The sequence below is a fragment of the Diospyros lotus genome, chromosome 13, assembly GCF_014633365.1.
Source record: "Diospyros lotus cultivar Yz01 chromosome 13, ASM1463336v1, whole genome shotgun sequence".
Lineage (NCBI taxonomy): Eukaryota > Viridiplantae > Streptophyta > Magnoliopsida > Ericales > Ebenaceae > Diospyros > Diospyros lotus.
In genome coordinates, this window is record NC_068350.1 from 39,259,216 (window position 1) to 39,277,271 (window position 18,056).

Consider the following 18,056-nt stretch of genomic DNA (forward strand, 5'->3'; position numbering starts at 1 on the left):
GTATTCTTAGAACCTTATTTCTCATAACCATTCCTCCCAAGATTCTATTTCTGGACATTAACCGGTTCTTCTGACATTGGACTAGGCACAAGGGGTAATGCAACGGACTTTGCTTCCTCTGTCAATCCATCAACTAATTTCTCATTTTTCTCCTGCAACCTCTCAATAGACACATCTTGATTTATTAGCTCTTCTTCTAGTTCTTGACAATTGTAATCATATTCATTTCAACAGATTTCTCCTCCAATGGAGCCTCCATAACTTCTCTGGTAACTAACATTCCTTTCTTGTCATCTTGAATTGTTTGATCCAATTCAGGTCTTTCCTCACTTCCTACAACTACCATTCCTAATCTTAGGACCTTCGCAACCTTAGAAGTACCTCCATCTGCTGGTTGCGCATGGTATAACTTTTAGGCTGCGGTTTATGCTTTCTGTAAATGGCTTCCAATGCCGCTTCCTGTAGCCTAGCCTTCTCAATTGCTTGTTTTACTGACGTAGGATACATCATTTCCACAGTAGCCCTTAGGTCATCGCTTAGACCACTGAAGAATCTCGATACAAAGTAAGACTTTTTCAAGGTCAGATGGGAATTGAGCATCAGTGATTTCAATTCCTCAAACCTAACCTGGCAATCCAGAACAAAGCCTATTTGTTTAAGTTTATTGAACTCTTCATTGCAACTCTCATCTCTGACCTGATCCAATGCTAACTCATCTACTTTCTACAAACTATAAACATTAGGTAGGCTTCCGGTGCTTGCTCAAATTGTTTCTACAGTGGATCTTGAAAAACATTCCACTGGTATACTAATCTGAAATCTCTTTGAAATCAGAATAAAAAATTGGTCTAGTTTTTGATGAATTTTAGTGCATTCTTTCTTGATTCCTCTAGCCATCTCCACAGTTCAAATCCTTAAAAATTCACCTCTGTAACAACCTCTTGATCAGCTTCTAAGGACCTCCTCGGAACTTATTCTAGTACTAAAATTCAGCAAACCTAATCCGCCTGAATCACTGCTTCAAGTTCAGCCGAGAAATGGCCTATAGGTATTTCATCTGGATTATAATCGCCTCTGAATCGCATGAATCCACAAATTTCTGTGACCCAATCAGCTCTGTTGAACTTTCTGAGAATCGATTGACTCTCGTTGCCACTTCCAAGAGAATTGCCTACTATCAGCTTCCAAGGACAGCCTTCCATTACTCGATTTAGCAAACCTAAGTCTGCCTTAGTAATTGCTTTTAGGAGTCGCCAATCAATTGATGCTCCGATCGCTAGAATTACAATAGAGAATTAACTAGCTTCCTGAATAGCCTATATCTAATTCAACATCTGAGATCCAACTGCTTTGAATCAATAACTGAAAATAATCTGGATTTGTTTCACAATCTGGACCTTAATCAACTGCTAAAAATTTCCAAATTCTCGGTCGAGAATCGTTGGCTCCGATACCATTTGTCATGCACCTAGGGTTAAGCTAGGGTTTTGATAGGAAATGAGAAGAATCTGACGGAGAATTAGAACAAAAAGGGAGGAGGAAACAAACAGAATGAGGGAGGATTTAGACAGAACAGAGACAAAGAGAATCAGAGGAAATCGGGAGAGAGATCAGAAAAGTTGAGAGAGAAACAGAATTCAATTATCATTCAACTATCCCATTCTCTAACTAATCTAACCTATTTAACCTATTTATAGACTGTTTTATCCTTTCAATTACAATACAACTTACAACAGCAAAGTACAACAACCAAAAGAATTACATATAATACATAATTACTACCATATCCTTGGGGATCCTTGAGGTCATGACAAGTGTACTTTTCTAGGCTTCAGTAGAATAAGGTGGTGCGTGCTGGGATATCTTTTTTTTTTTTTCCCATGCTATCATTGAGAGAGTACCTTTCCTGTCCTTGCCAGTCTAGTTGGGGAAGGACTCTAATTTTGCTAGAATAGGAATAAAGAGTGTAATAGAAGGCTTGGGAGATTTATAGGTTCAAGGAGAATTCTTTCTTCCTTTTTTTTTCTCTAGCAATGGGCAATTACCAGGGAAGGGGTTATGACTCCTTGCTGTAGAAGAAGAGGAGGAGGAGAGAAATCTCAATTAATTGCATTTCAATTCAATAATCTGATTTTCGATTACATCTATAGTGCCTACTTATAGGCCCCCTTGAGAAAATTGAGCTTAGGTGAAAACTTGGAGAATGTTGTAGTTCATCTAAGAAATGTGATTGGATAGGCTTAAAAAACAAATAACCACCGTGAGTGTGATATTCAATGTCAATTGTTAGATGATTAGGAAATAGAGGTCTAACAACCTAGGTGAGTGTGACATTATTAAGAACTAGTTATATTTCTACAAGGCTTATCCCAAAAAAAGGAAAGTATATATTAAGATCTCATTATTACATATTATATTATGGAATGTTAGGGCTCTAAATGATGCAGTTAAAAATCTTTGGTAAAATTGTTTTCTTTGAGATGAAGAGGGAGAAGTAATTTGTCTTCAAGAAACTAAGCTTGAGTCTATTTCTCTGGATACTATAATAGCATTTGGGGTATTTATTGGGTTGGTTGGGTGCCCGTAAATGTGATTGGTTGGCCGGTATTATTTTATTATTTGTTAATGGAGTCCCAATGAAAACCACCCAATTGCAAATTTTGAGGGATTTGAACAAATTGGGAATCTTCCTCGGACCTTCTTCTATTTCTTGTAAATTCATTCATATATTTGATGGTTTTGAATTTCATGTATTTACCATCCTTGAAGAGGCATTGGAAGATTTAGCAAAAGATTTAGGTAGGCTAAGTCTTCTTGCAAATATCCTTGTATTTAGAAGGGACTCTAATGTTATTCATTTCCTGTGTGAAAGAAAGATGTGCCAAAAATATTGGCTTAGAGAGGAAGGTTCTACAAATTTGTAAGAGCTTAGAATGGTAAGTATCAAGTTAAGAGGCTTGAGCAAGTTTTCTCTTGGATAGCAAACTTGAGTTTTTAACATTTGAAATTAGAAAATGGAATAGATGGGTGTTTGGTAAGATTAATCTCAGGATTGAGAGACTTTTGGAGGAAATTAAAAAGCTTGATGAGAAAGCTATAAGAACATCTTTGCCCTTTGATGAAAGGATCCTTAAGTTTCTTTTCAAATGAGAAGTTCAAAGGCTTATTGTTGTGTAAGAAATTAGTTGGAAACAATAGTTGAGAGAAACTTTTATCAACAACGGGGATAAGAACACTAGTTATTTTCACAAATTGACTAATGCTTGTAGGAGAATAATCATATTGGCAATTTGATTATTACTGGTGTAGCAGGCTCTAGGGATTCAAAAATAATGCAATGGAATGTTTGAGCTTTACAAAAATATTTATACAAAGTAGGAGAGTTGGAGACCTTCAAGGGAGGGTTTGAGTTTTAATTATTTATCTATGGATCATATAAACTAGAATGAAAGGCCTTTTTTGAAGAAGTTGAGAAAAAGAAACGAGATTAAACTCTTTCTATGGGTGTTATGAATATGCCTTAACCAAACATAAGTAAAAAATATAGCCTAATCTAAGCACCACATATGCAATATAAATTGGGGAATATATATATATATACCACATAGCAATGTACATGGAAGCCCAAGTCCCTGTAGAAATATCATGGATAACTTGCAAACAGATCAATTAAACACCATTAAAACAAAGTTAATAAGAGCGATCAAAGTTCCAACCCTTCACCAAATGCTAGAAGCCACAATCTAAGGTGAAAACTTTCTCTCTCACTATAACACAGAATATGCCACAACTTGTGCTTGATGAACATGTCATCAATTTTGCTAGAACCCTCGAAGCACAAGCAGACATTCATGTGATTACAACCTTGAATGATGGAGGGCACTCTTTGATCTTCTTGGAGCTATCTCAGAGTCAAGCCTTTTTCTTTAGAAATTCTATATATTTCTCTATTGGTCTCTGAAATCTATAACCCTGGCTGCTACACATCATCACTTATATAGTCTCAGGAATCTTGAGAGGATTGAGATTAAACACCTATTTTTCAATGCAAAATAGAACTTGCAATTCTCAATTCTAGACTACTGTTTGAACAAGCTATAGAGGCATTTGAATGGCCTGTAGCAAACTAAAATAATAGCTCTCAATATCTTAGACTCCATACAAATATCCTGAACATATGCATTCAAACTATCTCTGAATCTGCTAAAATTCCTTTGAGGCATTAGCTCACAATAGAAAACTGGATCTTCAATCTGAAGTTTTCTTCATTGAATCCCATGCTCCAACATACTTTTTACCTTTATATACAAGATTTGGCAATTCTCAAGTTTTAGTCATGAAATTTTCCAACACTAAAAATCCAAACAGAGTTTTGAAAATGGTTAATAGCTTCAGGGGTGACAAAGCCTGGGGCTAGGGTCAATTTTTTTTTTTTTTTTTTTTTTTTTTTTTGGGGGGGGGGGGGGGTCTTTCAAGAGTGACAATGAGATTAGAGGTGATGTTTAGGAGTCTATTAATGATTTTTTTGAGCCATGTTGTTTTGATAAAAATCTTAACCAATTGTCTATTACCTTTCCCTAACCTGGGAGGGCCAATTGAGATTTAAAATTTTCAGCCTGCTAACTTGATCGGAAGGGTATATATAATCATCCAAAAGCTTTCTACTTAGATTTAAGGATGTCTTTGGTAGTGTAGCATCAACCTCCTAAATGCTTTTTCTGGTGTTCCATGATTGTATGATTTTGAATGCAGCCTTGATTGCTATGATTGCGGTACTTCAGGATTAATCATTCACTGCCAGGTTTGATAAGTAAGTTTTATTTAGAAAAAGCTTATGACCATGTAAGTTGGAATTTCTGCTAATTGTGTTTAGTCATAAGTGGCTTAATAGGATTCATGTCTGTATTTCTTCTATTAAGTTCTCAGTTTTGGTTAATGGTGCTCCAAATGATTTGTTGATAACTTGTGGGGTCTAAGGGAGAGTTATCCTCTTTGTCCTTTCCTATTCATTCTTCTTATGGAGGCTCTAAATCTGATGATTCCACAGTTAGAAGCGGAGAGATCGAACTCTTGCTTCTTGGCTTGTATTTGGGGATAGAGGAGTCTATCCTCCATTATTCTCCTTTTTGTAGATAATGCCCATATTTCTGTGGTGCTAGTTAGGTAGTTGAGATTGTTAAGGTGCGCCTTCTTTGCTTTGAGACTGCATTGGCTTCCTGATAAATCTTGCCAAAAGTGAAATTGTTCCTATGGGCCAAATGGATAATTTGGATATTCTAGTTGCGTCTCTTGATTGTAAAACTGGTAACAATGCTAACAAACTAGACATGCTTCAAAGGGTTCTTTTAGGGGGAGGTGGAGATAAAGGATGTGTTTTAGCATATAACCTAGTCGCCAGGAATTAAGAAAGTTTGCCTTTCTTCAGAAGATGGACAGTAGGTGTTAGAACATTTGTACTAGATTAGTGGAATAGATATCAGAAAGTTTATGTAAAATAGTGTTGTTTATGTCCTGTTTTAGTTGGTTAGGAAAAGTCTTCTAGAAGGATTGTTTCTAAAAGGACAGCTGGCCGATTGTTAGGGGTAACAGACAGTTGGGGGCGTTATTTTCTGTTATTGTAACTCCCGCCCTATGGCTTATAAATAGGAGTCGGGAGGGGGCTGTTGTGCGGTACTTCATTTTGTGCTTAATGCGGGAATTCTATCCTGTAAGCAAGTGGGTTTGTTTTGGCTGTGTGCTTAAGAGTGAGGCGGGTATTGTTGTGTATACTCGAGATTGGGAACCCTATAGTTTTCAGGATATATGGACTATGAGAGAGTTCTGTCAAAAGCACATGTAATCAACCTATACAAGATAGTGGAAAAGTGAAGGCCAAGCCAATCTAGACGTAGGTCTCAATTTGAAACTGAACCAGAATAATCTTGTGGTGTTCTTGATGCTAATTTCTGTTCTTTACTTTTGTGTTTTGTAATTCTTGTTGTCGTGAGTGGTTGTGAGTCTCTATCCTTGACTTAATGAGTGTGAGTGTCCTAGAGAGTATTGTGTTTCTACTCTAACAACTTGGTATCAGAGCCTATAATCTCTAAGGCATTCAAGATTCTTCAAGAAACTCAAGGAGAAAGAATCTGAGTCTCAAATCGGTATGGCGCCAACTGCATCAAGGTATTGACATCGATAAATTCGATGGGACCAATGACTTCAGCCTATGGAGGATCAAGATGGAAGCTCTCCTCCGTAGTCAAGGCCTAGAAGGGGCGCTGGAACAAGAGGACAAGGCAATAGGGACATCAACCGAGAAAGAAACACCAGTTTTAATGGCGGAACAGAAGGAGACTCAAGCAGAAATCAAGAAAAAGGCTTACAGCCTTCTGATTTTGAGTCTTGGAGACAAAGTACTCAGGGAGGTATCAAAGTTGAAGTCTGTGGCAGAAATCAGGAAAAGATTGGAAGACTTATGCCTTAAGAAGACACTTTCCAGCCGTTTATTCCTCAAGGCCAGGTTTTTTAATTTTTAAAATGCATGAACAACAAAAACTTCATGATCATATAGACGACTTTAACAAACTATGTTTAGATTTAGAAAATATAGACGTAAAATATAAGAATGAAGACAAAGCCTTAGTTCTTCTCTATTCATTACCTAAGTCCTATGAGAATTTTGTAGATATTCTCCAGCATGGTAGAGATAAGCTTTCCTTAGATGATATAATAGAGACATTAAACCCTAAAGAATTAAGAATTAAAATGGACAATAAATCTACTCCTGGTGATGCTTTAATAGCAAGATCAAGAAGCTCTAAAAGAGATCAAAAGAATAGGGGGTAAATCAAGGTCTAAGTCTAGGACTGGAAAAGGCCTAATAAAATGCTATTACTGTCAACAAAAATGTCACATTAAGCAGCAGTGTCCGAAAAGAAAGAAAGACTTAGCTGAGAAGGATAATTCAGGAGGAGGGGTAAATTTATGTGATTCAGGTTATGATAGTTTTGAGGTTTTAATTGTTAGTGAAAGTGCAGAAAGCCAAGAGTGGGTCCTGAACTCTAGCTGCTCCTTTCACATGACCCCAAAGAAACATTGGTTACAAAATCTTAAGGAAATCAATGAAGGAAAGGCCTTGCTTGAAAATGACCATGAATGTGAGGTAAAAGGGATAGGAGACATTAGGCTAAAATTGCATGATGGCCCCTATAGAACCCTCACAACCATAAGGTATGTTCCAGAATTAAAGAGGAATTTAATCTCTCTTGAGGAGCTGGACAGAAACAGCTTAAAGTTTAAGGGTGAGGGTGGAGTTGTTAAAATATCTAAGGGGTCATTAATGTGTATGAAAGCCGTATTAAGAAATGGTATTTACCTTTTGCAGGCTACCACATTATGTGGTGAAGCTGCAGCTATATCTAAGGTAACTGTGTGGCATTTAAGAATGTCACATATTAGTGAGCAGGTCCTTAAGGAGCTCACAAAACAAGGTATATTGGATTTAGGACAAGCCATAGGTGCAAGTGTGAATCTTGCATATATGGTAAGGCACCAAAGGTAAAATTTAGTAAAATAGCAATACACTCATCAAAAGAACTTCTGGACTACATTCATTCAGACTTATGGGATTCAGCCCAAACTGTATCTCATAGAGGCTCTCGATATTTTCTATCTATAATAGATGATTTCTCTAGAATGCTGTGGGTATATGTCCTAAAGTCTAAGGATAACACATTTGAAACCTTTAGGGCATAGAAGACTATGGTAGAGAACCAGAAAGGCAAGAAAATCAAGACAATAAGAACTGATAACGGGTTAAAATTTTGTAATAAGTATTTCAACCAAATGTGTAAAGATGGTGGGATTATGAGACACCTAATTGCACTCAAAAATCCTAGGCAAAATGGTGTTGCAGAAAGGATGAATAGAACCCTCTTAGAATGGGTTAGATGCATGTTGTTCTATGCTCATTTGCCCAAAACCTTTTGGGGGGAAGCAGTTACAACAGCAGCCCATGTAATAAATAGGTCTCCCTCCACAACAATAAACTTCCTAACCCCTTATGAAAGGTGGACAAGGCATAAACCAAGCCTAGACCACCTTAGAGTGTTCGGATGCCTTGCTTACGCTCATGTGAAACAAGGCAAATTAGAGCATAGGGCCAAGAAATGCTTGTTTATAGGTTACCCATCTGGTGTCAAGGCTACAGACTATGGAATTTAGAACCAGAAGGACCGAGAATCATAGTCACAAGAGATGTGACATTTGATGAGGAGTCTACCATAAAATTAGCAAATGATGAATCACAGCATAAGAATGAACAAAATAGAGAGTTGGTTTAGGTGGAGATCACTAGAATCACGCCTTATAACTCCCAAGATCCATTTGATGTGGAACATGATATCTCTAAACCTAGGCAAGATGAAGACCAGGGCATAGAATCCTCCCAATTTGAAGGGATGAGGATGACAGTGATGTAGACTCTAGCTTAGAGGATCAACCTAATCCAAACAGATATAATGTAGCTCGAGACCGGCAGCCTAGAAACCTTAGGCCACCACAAAGATACGGTTATTCTGACTAGTTGCATATGCCCTAACCAGTGCAGCATAAACCATAGGCGAAGAACCCCTCACCTATGAAGAAGCAGTGTCCTCTAAGGATGTTGATAAATGGTTGGAAGCCGTGAGATCAGAAATAGCATCCCTTAAAGAAGAAGAATACCTAGGAATTGGTTCAAAGGCCAAGAGGGCAGCGAATAGTAGGCTGCAAATGGCTCTTCAAGATTAAAGAAGGGGCTGGAAATAATGTTAAACCTAGGTTCAAGGCTAGATTGGTAGCTAGAGGGTTCGCTCAAGTGCCAGGCATAGACATTAACGAGGTATTTTCTCTATAAGGATTTTATTAGCTATCACTGCCCAATTAGACTTAAAATTGGAGTAAATGGATGTCACAACTGCCTTCCTTAATGGGGACCTTGAAGAGAGGATTTTTATGGATCAACCAGAGGGTTTTGAAGCTAAGAGAAAGGTGGAGAAAGTATGTCTTCTTAAGAAGTCATTGTATGGACTTAAACAATCCCCAAGAGAGTGGTACCGAAAATTTGATTCGGTTATGATAAAACAAGGATACCTAAGGAGTTCCTATGACTGTTGCATATATTTCAAACATGTCACACCTAATATTTCTATCTATCTATTATTATACATGGATGACATGCTCATTGCAAGAAAGTCCACTAGAGAAATTCAGCTTCTTAAACAAAGGTTGAAGGCTGAGTTTGAGATGAAGGAATTAGGTGAGACAGAGAAAATTCTAGGAATGGAGATTTCTAGGGATAAGCAACATAGAAAAATCTACCTTTCACAAAAATCATACTTAGCTAAGTTGTTGTCCAGATTTGGGATGTCTAATGCAAAGGCAATTAATGTGCCTTTTGCATCCCACTTTAAACTATCCTTAGATTAGTCCCCTAAGGATGAGGAAGAGAGAAAAGAGATGGCCCATATACCATACTCAAGTGCGGTAAGCAGCCTAATGTGTGGTATGGTATGCACCAAACCCGACTTGGCATATGGAATGAGTGTCATAAGTCGATTTAAGGCCAACCCAGGTAAGCCTCACAGGTTGGTAGTTAAGTGGATGTGCAAATATTTGAAAGGTTTTATAGATTATGCTTTGACTTATAGTGGTGCAAATCTAGAAGATCAACCTATAATCATAGGGATATTAGGATGTTGATTATGTTGCTGAGATTAACAAACGTAGGTCCACAACAGGTTATGTCTTTAGGTTATGGAACTCTACTATTAGTTAGAAATCAAGTCTCCAACACGTGGTAGCATTATCAACTACTGAGGCTGAGTACATAGCAATTTCAAATGCTATTAAGGAGGCTATGTGGCTAAAGGGATTAGTGAGTGAGCTTCTAGGTGTAGAGGTTAAGACCACTTAGATGTGTGATAGTCAAAGTGCAATTCATTTGTCTAAAAACCAAGCACACCATGAAAGGACTAAGCATATAGACATAAGACACCACTTTATCAAACAAGTTATTGAAAATAAAACTGTGATTCTAACCAAAGTGGTAGGGGAAGACAATGCAGCGGACATTTTTACAAAACCTGTACCTACAGCTAAATTGAAACACTATATAAAGCTACTGCAGCTCGAACAATGAAGATGTAGGTCAGTGTGAAGGGTGCAGGATCCTGAGGAAGGCCTAATCTAGTGCAAATGGGTGGAGATTTTGTTAGAACATTTGTACTAGATTAGTGGAATAGATATCAGAAAGTTTATGTAAAATAGTGTTGTTTATGTCCTATTTTAGTTGGTTAGGAAAAGTCTTTTAGAATGATTGTTTCTAAAAGGATAGCTAGTCGATTGTTAGGGGTAACGGTCAGTTGGGGGCGTTATTTTCTGTTATTGTAACTCCTGCCCTATGGCTTATAAATAGGAGTCAGGAGGGGGCTGTTGTGCGGTACTTCATTTTGTGCTTAATGCGGGAAATCTATCTTGTGAGCGAGTGGGTTTGTTTTGGTTGTGTGCTTAAGAGTGAGGTGAGTATTGCTATGGGTACTCTGGGTTGGGAACTCTATAGTTTTCAGGATATATGGGCTATGAGAGAGTTCTGTCAAAGGCACATGTAATCAACCTATACAAGATAGTGGAAAAGTGAAGGCCAAGCCAATCTGGATGTAGGTCTCAATTTGAGACTGAACCAGGATAATCTTGTGGTGTTCTTGATGCTAATTTATGTTCTTTACTTTTTTGTTTTGTAATTCTTGTTGCCGTGAGTGGTTGTGAGTCTCTATCCTTAGTGAGTGTGAGTGTCCTAGAGAGTATTGTGTTTCTACTCTAACAGTAGGAATTAAGAACTTAAATTCTTTAACAAATCATGTAATACCTGAAACCATCATTAGTGATTGTTAAACATAATTATAGGGGCAAAAAAAAAAAATTTGAGTTATAATAGTTTAGGGACCCAAACGTCACTTTTTCTATAATTTGGGGACCAAAATGAAAAGTTTAGATAGTCCAGATTTTAGCCCTACCATGACACACGAATTTCTAGAATATTCTTGGGAATTCTTTGATTTTATATGAATAAATTGATATGATATGATATGATTTAAAATATTTCTAATTGATAAGAGATAAGATAAGATTTGAATTCACCTTAGAATATTCTTGGGAATTCTTTGATTTTATGGATATGAATAAATTGATATGATATGATTTAAAATCTTTTTAATTGATAAGAGATAAGGTAAGATCTGAATTCATCTTATGGAAAGGAGGATATTTGATTAGGATCCTTACTAAATAGAATTCTTGGAAAACAAGACTCTGGCACTATAAATATGGCTTTCCCCCTTCAAAATTCTTCACTTCCCCTCTCCATAGTTGGTCGACCCCTCCCTCTCTTTTCTTTGTTACTCCCTTATTCCTTTCTTATACAAGCAAGACAACAAGGTGTGAAGGTTTTGATTAGGAGAAAAGAGTTAAAGATCTTTTTTTTTTTTTTTTATTCCAATCAAGTTGAAGGTAAGTGCATTATGAACTATCTTCGTGTTTAAAAATTCATGAAATTAAGTTTTATGGTCCCTCATGTCGTGATTACAAGCAAGTTTCGGGACTGGAGTTTAATAGCTACGCACAAAGATTCTTACCTCCACAAGTTGGTAGAATCTATCGTGTCTCCTCATATTGCAAGTTCAAGTTACCCCATGTTTAAATACGATTAATAATTCATTTGTGCTTATTGAGATTTATCTCACCCCCCTTATGTTTTCCCCCCTTTAGGTGGCTATGAATAAGGAGGTTGGATCATGGACATGGCACGTGGTGGCATTTTCAAAGGGATTTCAAGAATTTAATTCCAGCTTTTTTAGGATGTCTATTAGATAAACCAATCCAAGTTTTTTTCAATAATAAACTCTAGATTTTATATGAATGCTATAAATCATGTTTTGAAATTTTATTTAAGTTTATGAAAGTTTGATTCTCAATTTTAGTTCCGGGCGTCACAAATCCCTTCTTGGAAAGCGGCTTTACAGATTTGCTCTTGCAAGTAACTATATAGTGGAGAAACACAGTAGCTTATAAGTTGCCTGTTCCTGGGATGAGTGGGTGTCAAAAGCCATTTGGTGGCTCATGGGATGAGTATGGAGAGCTATTGTGTCAATTTGGGTGGTTTTTATTGGTTTGTTTACATTAAGGTTGGTAATGGTACAAGGAGCAGGTTTAGGTGGGAGTACTAGTGTGGTGATAGACAATTGTGTTCTATATTATTGAATCTTTTTCACTTAGTTAGGATGAGAATGTTCTTGAAAGCGATTACTTTCAGGATTCCCCTTTAGGTTGTGTTTGCTCTCCTTTAAGGAGAAATTTTCACAAATGGGAGTTGGAGTCTCTAACAGCAGTTTTGAGTCTTCTTGATAATTATGCTTCGTCTGGTAAATTTTGAGGACAATTATTATTGATGGCATTCAATGAAGAGGTTCTATTTCTTGGAGTTCATTTTCTGGTGTTCTCTGTTAACCCTCCCTGATAAAGCTATTTGGAGACAAGGGCACCCCAAAGGTTGCTTCCTTTGAATTGTTGTTTGACTGGCGGCTCAAACAGCAATTTTGATTATTGTTAACCAGCAAAAAGAAGTATATATTTGATGGATTGGCAAGTTATTTTGAAGGTCTGCCTGGTGATTTATGAGCAAGGTACAGTCAACTTATTATTTCTTCTTATTATTTCTTGCTTCGCTGCTTAGTGGTTGAAGAGTTTTAAAGTTTTTCTTTTCACCTTTTTGGTTTTTAGTGATTCATGTCAGCTTCAGTGATGGATGTTTTGTTTGCTTGGGTCTCTGGTTCCCAATGTTGGAGCAGAGACAATTTTGTTTTTTCTTCCATTTTCATAAATGTAACATTTGAGGTCAGACGGGAATAGTAGAGTGATGCGGTCACCAATCAAGACTTGGCCTAAGGCCGACCCGACCAAACTGAAATAGTATCACCAGAATAGTAGCGCCGAAACAATATTTTAATACTTCTTAGGTTTTAGAATTCTACTTGATTTACGATTTTACTTCATGTTTCTACTTGATTTAGAATTCTACTTCATGATTCTGCTTAATTTAGGATTCTACTTCATGTTTCTACTTAATTTAGGATTCTACTTCATGTTTGATTAGGGTTTTATTTTTATTAGGATTTTAGTTGACTTTTACTTAGAATTTATTTCAATTAGGATTTTAGTTGGATTTTGTTTACAAATATTAGATGGATTTGGATTAGCCAAATACTATAATATGCCTAGGATTTAGAGTTTGTAATCAAGTTTTTCTCAATACAATTTCAGCAACCTATTTGGGTTTTCTTAGCAAAACAGTCTTGTTTTTGTGTCTTCTTGAAAGTCAAGCTTCGGTCATTGAAGTTTGTTCTTTCAAGGGCTTATTTTGGTGTGTTTTCTTCACACTCATGCTACACGTTGCGTCATAGAGCAATCTAAGGAAAAGCATTACATCCATTTCCTTGTGGATTCTATTCTCGGTCTCTTTGTTTTTGTTGCCTTTTTGGTTCTGTTCCCCTTTCTGCTTCATCTTTTGCTTATGTTTTAGATGAGTTGTTTTAGTTCGATGTTGTGAGTTTGCTTGATTGTAAAGGGTTAGCTCCTTTATGCTGGTACTTTTGATTCATATCTTACCTATCAAAATGCAACAACAACAATATAGAAAACCTTTATCCCACTATGTGAGGTTGGCTATATCTTGCCTATCAAAATTATAAAACAAAATAAAATCCTTGCTTCTGGTAAAAGTTACATTTACTTCCAACGTCACAACAACTTGGAGCTTAGTTGGAAGTATCAACAATCAAACACAGGCAAGCAATTTTCCTTCAATACAAGCACTAACTCCTCTAATTTACTTTAGTCTTTATTCTGCATGAGAGGTTTTCAGTCTTTTGCTTGTCTTCTAATATTTAGTAATCCAACTGGCGGATGACTGAGCCAGAAAGAGGCAGTTTCATGAAGATCATATCTATACAAATGTTCCAACAAATGCATACAAACATATTACACAAATCACATCAACCAGGTCCAATATATTGTATCCAATCACATCAATCAATTTAAGACCCAATAGCTTCAATATGACCATAAATCAATGGTGATCAATCAAATCCAGGCAAAATGGCGTATCCTTACTGTGTTCCCCAATCTAACTCAAAAATTAACAGCATATATAAGAACCTGCCGGTAGAGATCCAGTAGTGAGTTCCACATACCAAAATCTGCATCACAGGCATATGTATACTATAGGCAAGCACACGTGTTTATGAGTGTAAAATTCTTGTACCATCAATCAAAATGAACAAAGCTATCAATGAGCAACAAAAAAAAAAAAAAAATGAACTAAACCATCAATATGATCACAAAGCACTCCCAAATACTTATCAAGTCAACTACAATAACCTTTGCCTTGCTAGGTCAGCTAGTTGATACAGTTTCTCCAATCTACCCTATTGATGCTACAATTATGGAGAAACTAAAATAGGTAATAGCTTCCTTAACACCGTGGAAAGAAGGAAATTAGCCTCAAAAAAAGAAGTTCAATAATCCACCAATAGAAGCCTATTGGGAAAACAAGTTCTTTTAGGCAAATCAGATTAAATATATAGGTAAGTTTCAAAGGTCAGCAACTAGAAACAAGAAAGTGAGATAACATCCAGTGGCACGTACTGAGTAGCGAGTATATTCACATTAGATATAGTACAACATACACCCATATTTAATCTCTACATGTGGATTTTGTGGATCAACGATCAATGTCAATTGAAGCACAATATGATGACAATGTAAATCACCCTTGAAAATAAACCACCAATAAAATTCCATTTGTTGAAAAGTTCTTCTTGTCAAACTTGCAGAATCTATACACCCACAGATCCAGACACCAATTTGCGCATCACAGTACGTGTATAGAATTCGTGAATCGTCAATTGAAATCAAATCAACCACAAACATAATCCCAAATTACTAGAACCAACACCAGTAAAATCCAATTGGCAGACAACGTCTACTTCCAAGTTATGCATACGTACATACATATATGATCAAGTGAGAAAGGTCACTATCCGAGAATACAATACCTGCAGAGGAACCGACCAAGAGAATGCGATTGACAGAGAGATTTTGGGAAGCAAATTTGCAGACGGAAACGATGTCGCGGACTTCGGAAGATCCGGTGAGCGAAGGGCGGCCGGTGGATCTACCGACGCCTCTCATGTCGAAGGTGAGAGCTAGAAAACCTCTGTCGGCGAGTCCACGAGCAATGCCTCTCATCAATCCTTGACAGCCTCCCAATATTGAATATGGATGTACGGTCACTATTGCGCAATTGCTCTCCCAGCTCGATGTTGCTGTTGTGGTCGGCTTGTACACCCGAGCGTCGAGGTGGACTCCATCGCTTGTCTCGATTGTGCAGTTCTCTCTCGACATTGAGTGCGAGAGAGAGACGCAGAGCGGTATGGAGAGTCAAGAGAGGAACTGGAGAGAGAGAGAGAGAGAGAGAGAGAGAGCTCAATGGCTATGGCTATGGCTATGGCTATGGCGATCGCGTTCGAGAGAGAAGGCAAGAAAACGATTTGTGCGTTAATTGTAATAGCAGCAACAAATGGTTTGATTTTGATTCCCAGTCGATGAATCAGAGCGTGTGAAACACCTGCTCCCTCCAATACACCCTTATACCCTTGCCTTTGGTGGGAATGAATGAATCCAATAAGGGTAAAAAAGTAAAATAACATACGCGGGGCACTGCTACGGTTTAAACTAAGGAGAGATAAGTAGTGTTGAAGTCCTAGAGATAAAAGTGACCTAAAGATTAGGGAACTTCAAATGATCCAACCAATTCATGAGTCCTCTTTCACGTGGCTATCTCGAGAACAGTTTTAGGTTTGCCTAAACAAAAGAGTTTGTTGCTTCGGTTGATCACGTAAATTTTATGATTAACTTAATTATTGTTAAAATTTAGAGGTTGATGGTTGGGTTTGACAATAGAGGTGGACGGTTGAGTCCAACAATGGTTAAACTTAACTTTTGTTGAACCCTCTAATCTAGTTCTAGGGAGAAAGAGATAAAAGAAGATACGAAAACATAAAAAGAGATATAGAGAGAAAGTCAAACCATTTTATTTCATTTTTTTTAACATTTTCGATGAAGATGTCTTTATTATCTCCAAAATATAGGGAGGTAGCTTTTGTAGTTAGAGCAAATATCTGGAATAGTAATTGTAATTTATACCTACAAAAATTAGTAAGTAATTAAATGGAAACAATTGCTACTTATTCTCTTAGAATAAGTTGGGGTAAGCTTGATTAAATAGAAATAACCAAATTGAATCGGCCAAAATTAGGAGTTCGATTTTCAATTTTGAGTGTTTCGCTAAATTCGATTCATTTTGATCTCCATTATTGAAAAAAACTAAAATAACTGAATCAACTGAAATATTAAAACGATGTCATTTTTTACCAAATATTTATTTTTTTTCTTGTTTTTTCGATTGATTCAAATTTTTTTTCCAATTTTTTTGACTTGTTTGATTTGAGTATCTGAATTGGTTCAATTCAATTTTTGAAAAAAAAAAAAAAATCAATCTATTTGATTTGAGCAATTCAGTTAATTGGATAGCTGAACTAACCAAATGCTCACCCCTTAATAATAAGTCCATTTGTTGTCCCATGTGATGCTTGAATTTTTTTTTTTGTGTAAATAAAATTCATTAAAAACAAAAATACGCAAAATATCTACAAAAAAAAACACACACATACCCCCACAAATATGAAAACTACACAAATCGAAAAATAAAGCTAACCAGGAAACAATAAAGAGCTATAATGCTATAAAAAAAAATACTTCAAACAAGCGAGACAAGCAAAAACAAATAAACAAAACAACTATGTGGGAACTCTTCACATGCCTGCCTCCAAACAAGAAGTAGGATATGGTCTTGATGAGCGTCAAGAAGTAGGATTTATGGTGTTCAAAGAAATCGAAATTGAGACGGTTTTTGGTATAACTAAAATATAACTTCGATTCAGGCTGAAAAATCAAATCGTCGTATAAGACTCACAGGAAGTCAACGAAACCTTGAGAGGGCTTCGATTTTTCATAACAATCAACCCTGTGATAGTTTTGAGACGAAACAAAGGTCTATAAGGGTGCAAGGACGAAATTGTCCTTATTGAGTAAGCTATAAATTATTAATTTTAGATTTTCGTTATCGTAATGCAAATTAATTTAACATTTGAAGATATAAATGCAATTAGAGAATTATCTAAGTGAAATAGAGATGAATCTTGATATTTAAATGTGTAACTTTTTTATTATTATGGGATAATATAAAGTGATATATATATATTATACAGCTGTGCGCGTGTGTGAGCGAGGTTGCCGAAAGTTGCGAAGTTGCTGCAAGCTGGAAAACTAATTGCAAACAAGATTGAGCTAATTTAGCAATAAAGTTTGGAGTGATTTGAGGAGGTTTGTCGGATTATGTGATGTAGAAATGTAAATATATATATATATACACACATTTATATGCTCTCTGTGTGCGTGTGGGTGTGAAGAGGCAGAGGGCCTAGAGCTGTGAGAGAAGTAGAGAGAGAGAGAGGGAGCTTGAGAGCAATGGCCGAGAGCTAGGAGGGAGAAAGGGCAAGATCGAGAGAGAGAGAGAGAGCTTGAGAGCAATGGCCGAGGGAAGCAACCGCAAGTAGCCATGGCCGCAAGCTCCAAGCAGCTATGGCAGCTCGTTGATGGTTGAGAATGGCTGAAAGCGAGGTGCGAGGCTGCTGGAGGTGCGATGACTGTCGGAAGCAGTTGGAGGCCAAGGCGAGGCTGCAGCCAGCAGCCGTGCAGCGTCTAGATGCGGCCATGGAAGCTGCAACAGTAGGCGCTCGAGCAGGGCAGCAGCGCACTGTTGTGCATGCGTGAGAGATGGGCGGCTGGTGGTGTAGTGACCCGTGATTAAGAATTAAATTAATTATTGATGCAGTGTGATAATATAAATTAAAGAAAATATT

The 18,056-nt window shown here is 37.0% G+C and overlaps 1 protein-coding gene across 1 annotated transcript in view; it reads right to left on the reverse strand.

Annotated features, from left to right (window-relative positions):
- Window positions 1–15,629, reverse strand: part of LOC127789300 (uncharacterized) — a 31,259-nt gene extending 15,630 nt beyond the window's left edge. Inside the window, exon 1 of the mRNA XM_052318182.1 lies at window positions 15,129–15,629. Coding sequence (XP_052174142.1) covers window positions 15,129–15,477 — 349 coding nt within the window. The 5' untranslated portion in view covers window positions 15,478–15,629. The remainder of the gene's footprint in view (window positions 1–15,128) is intronic.
- Between the last annotated feature and the right edge of the window lie 2,427 nt (window positions 15,630–18,056).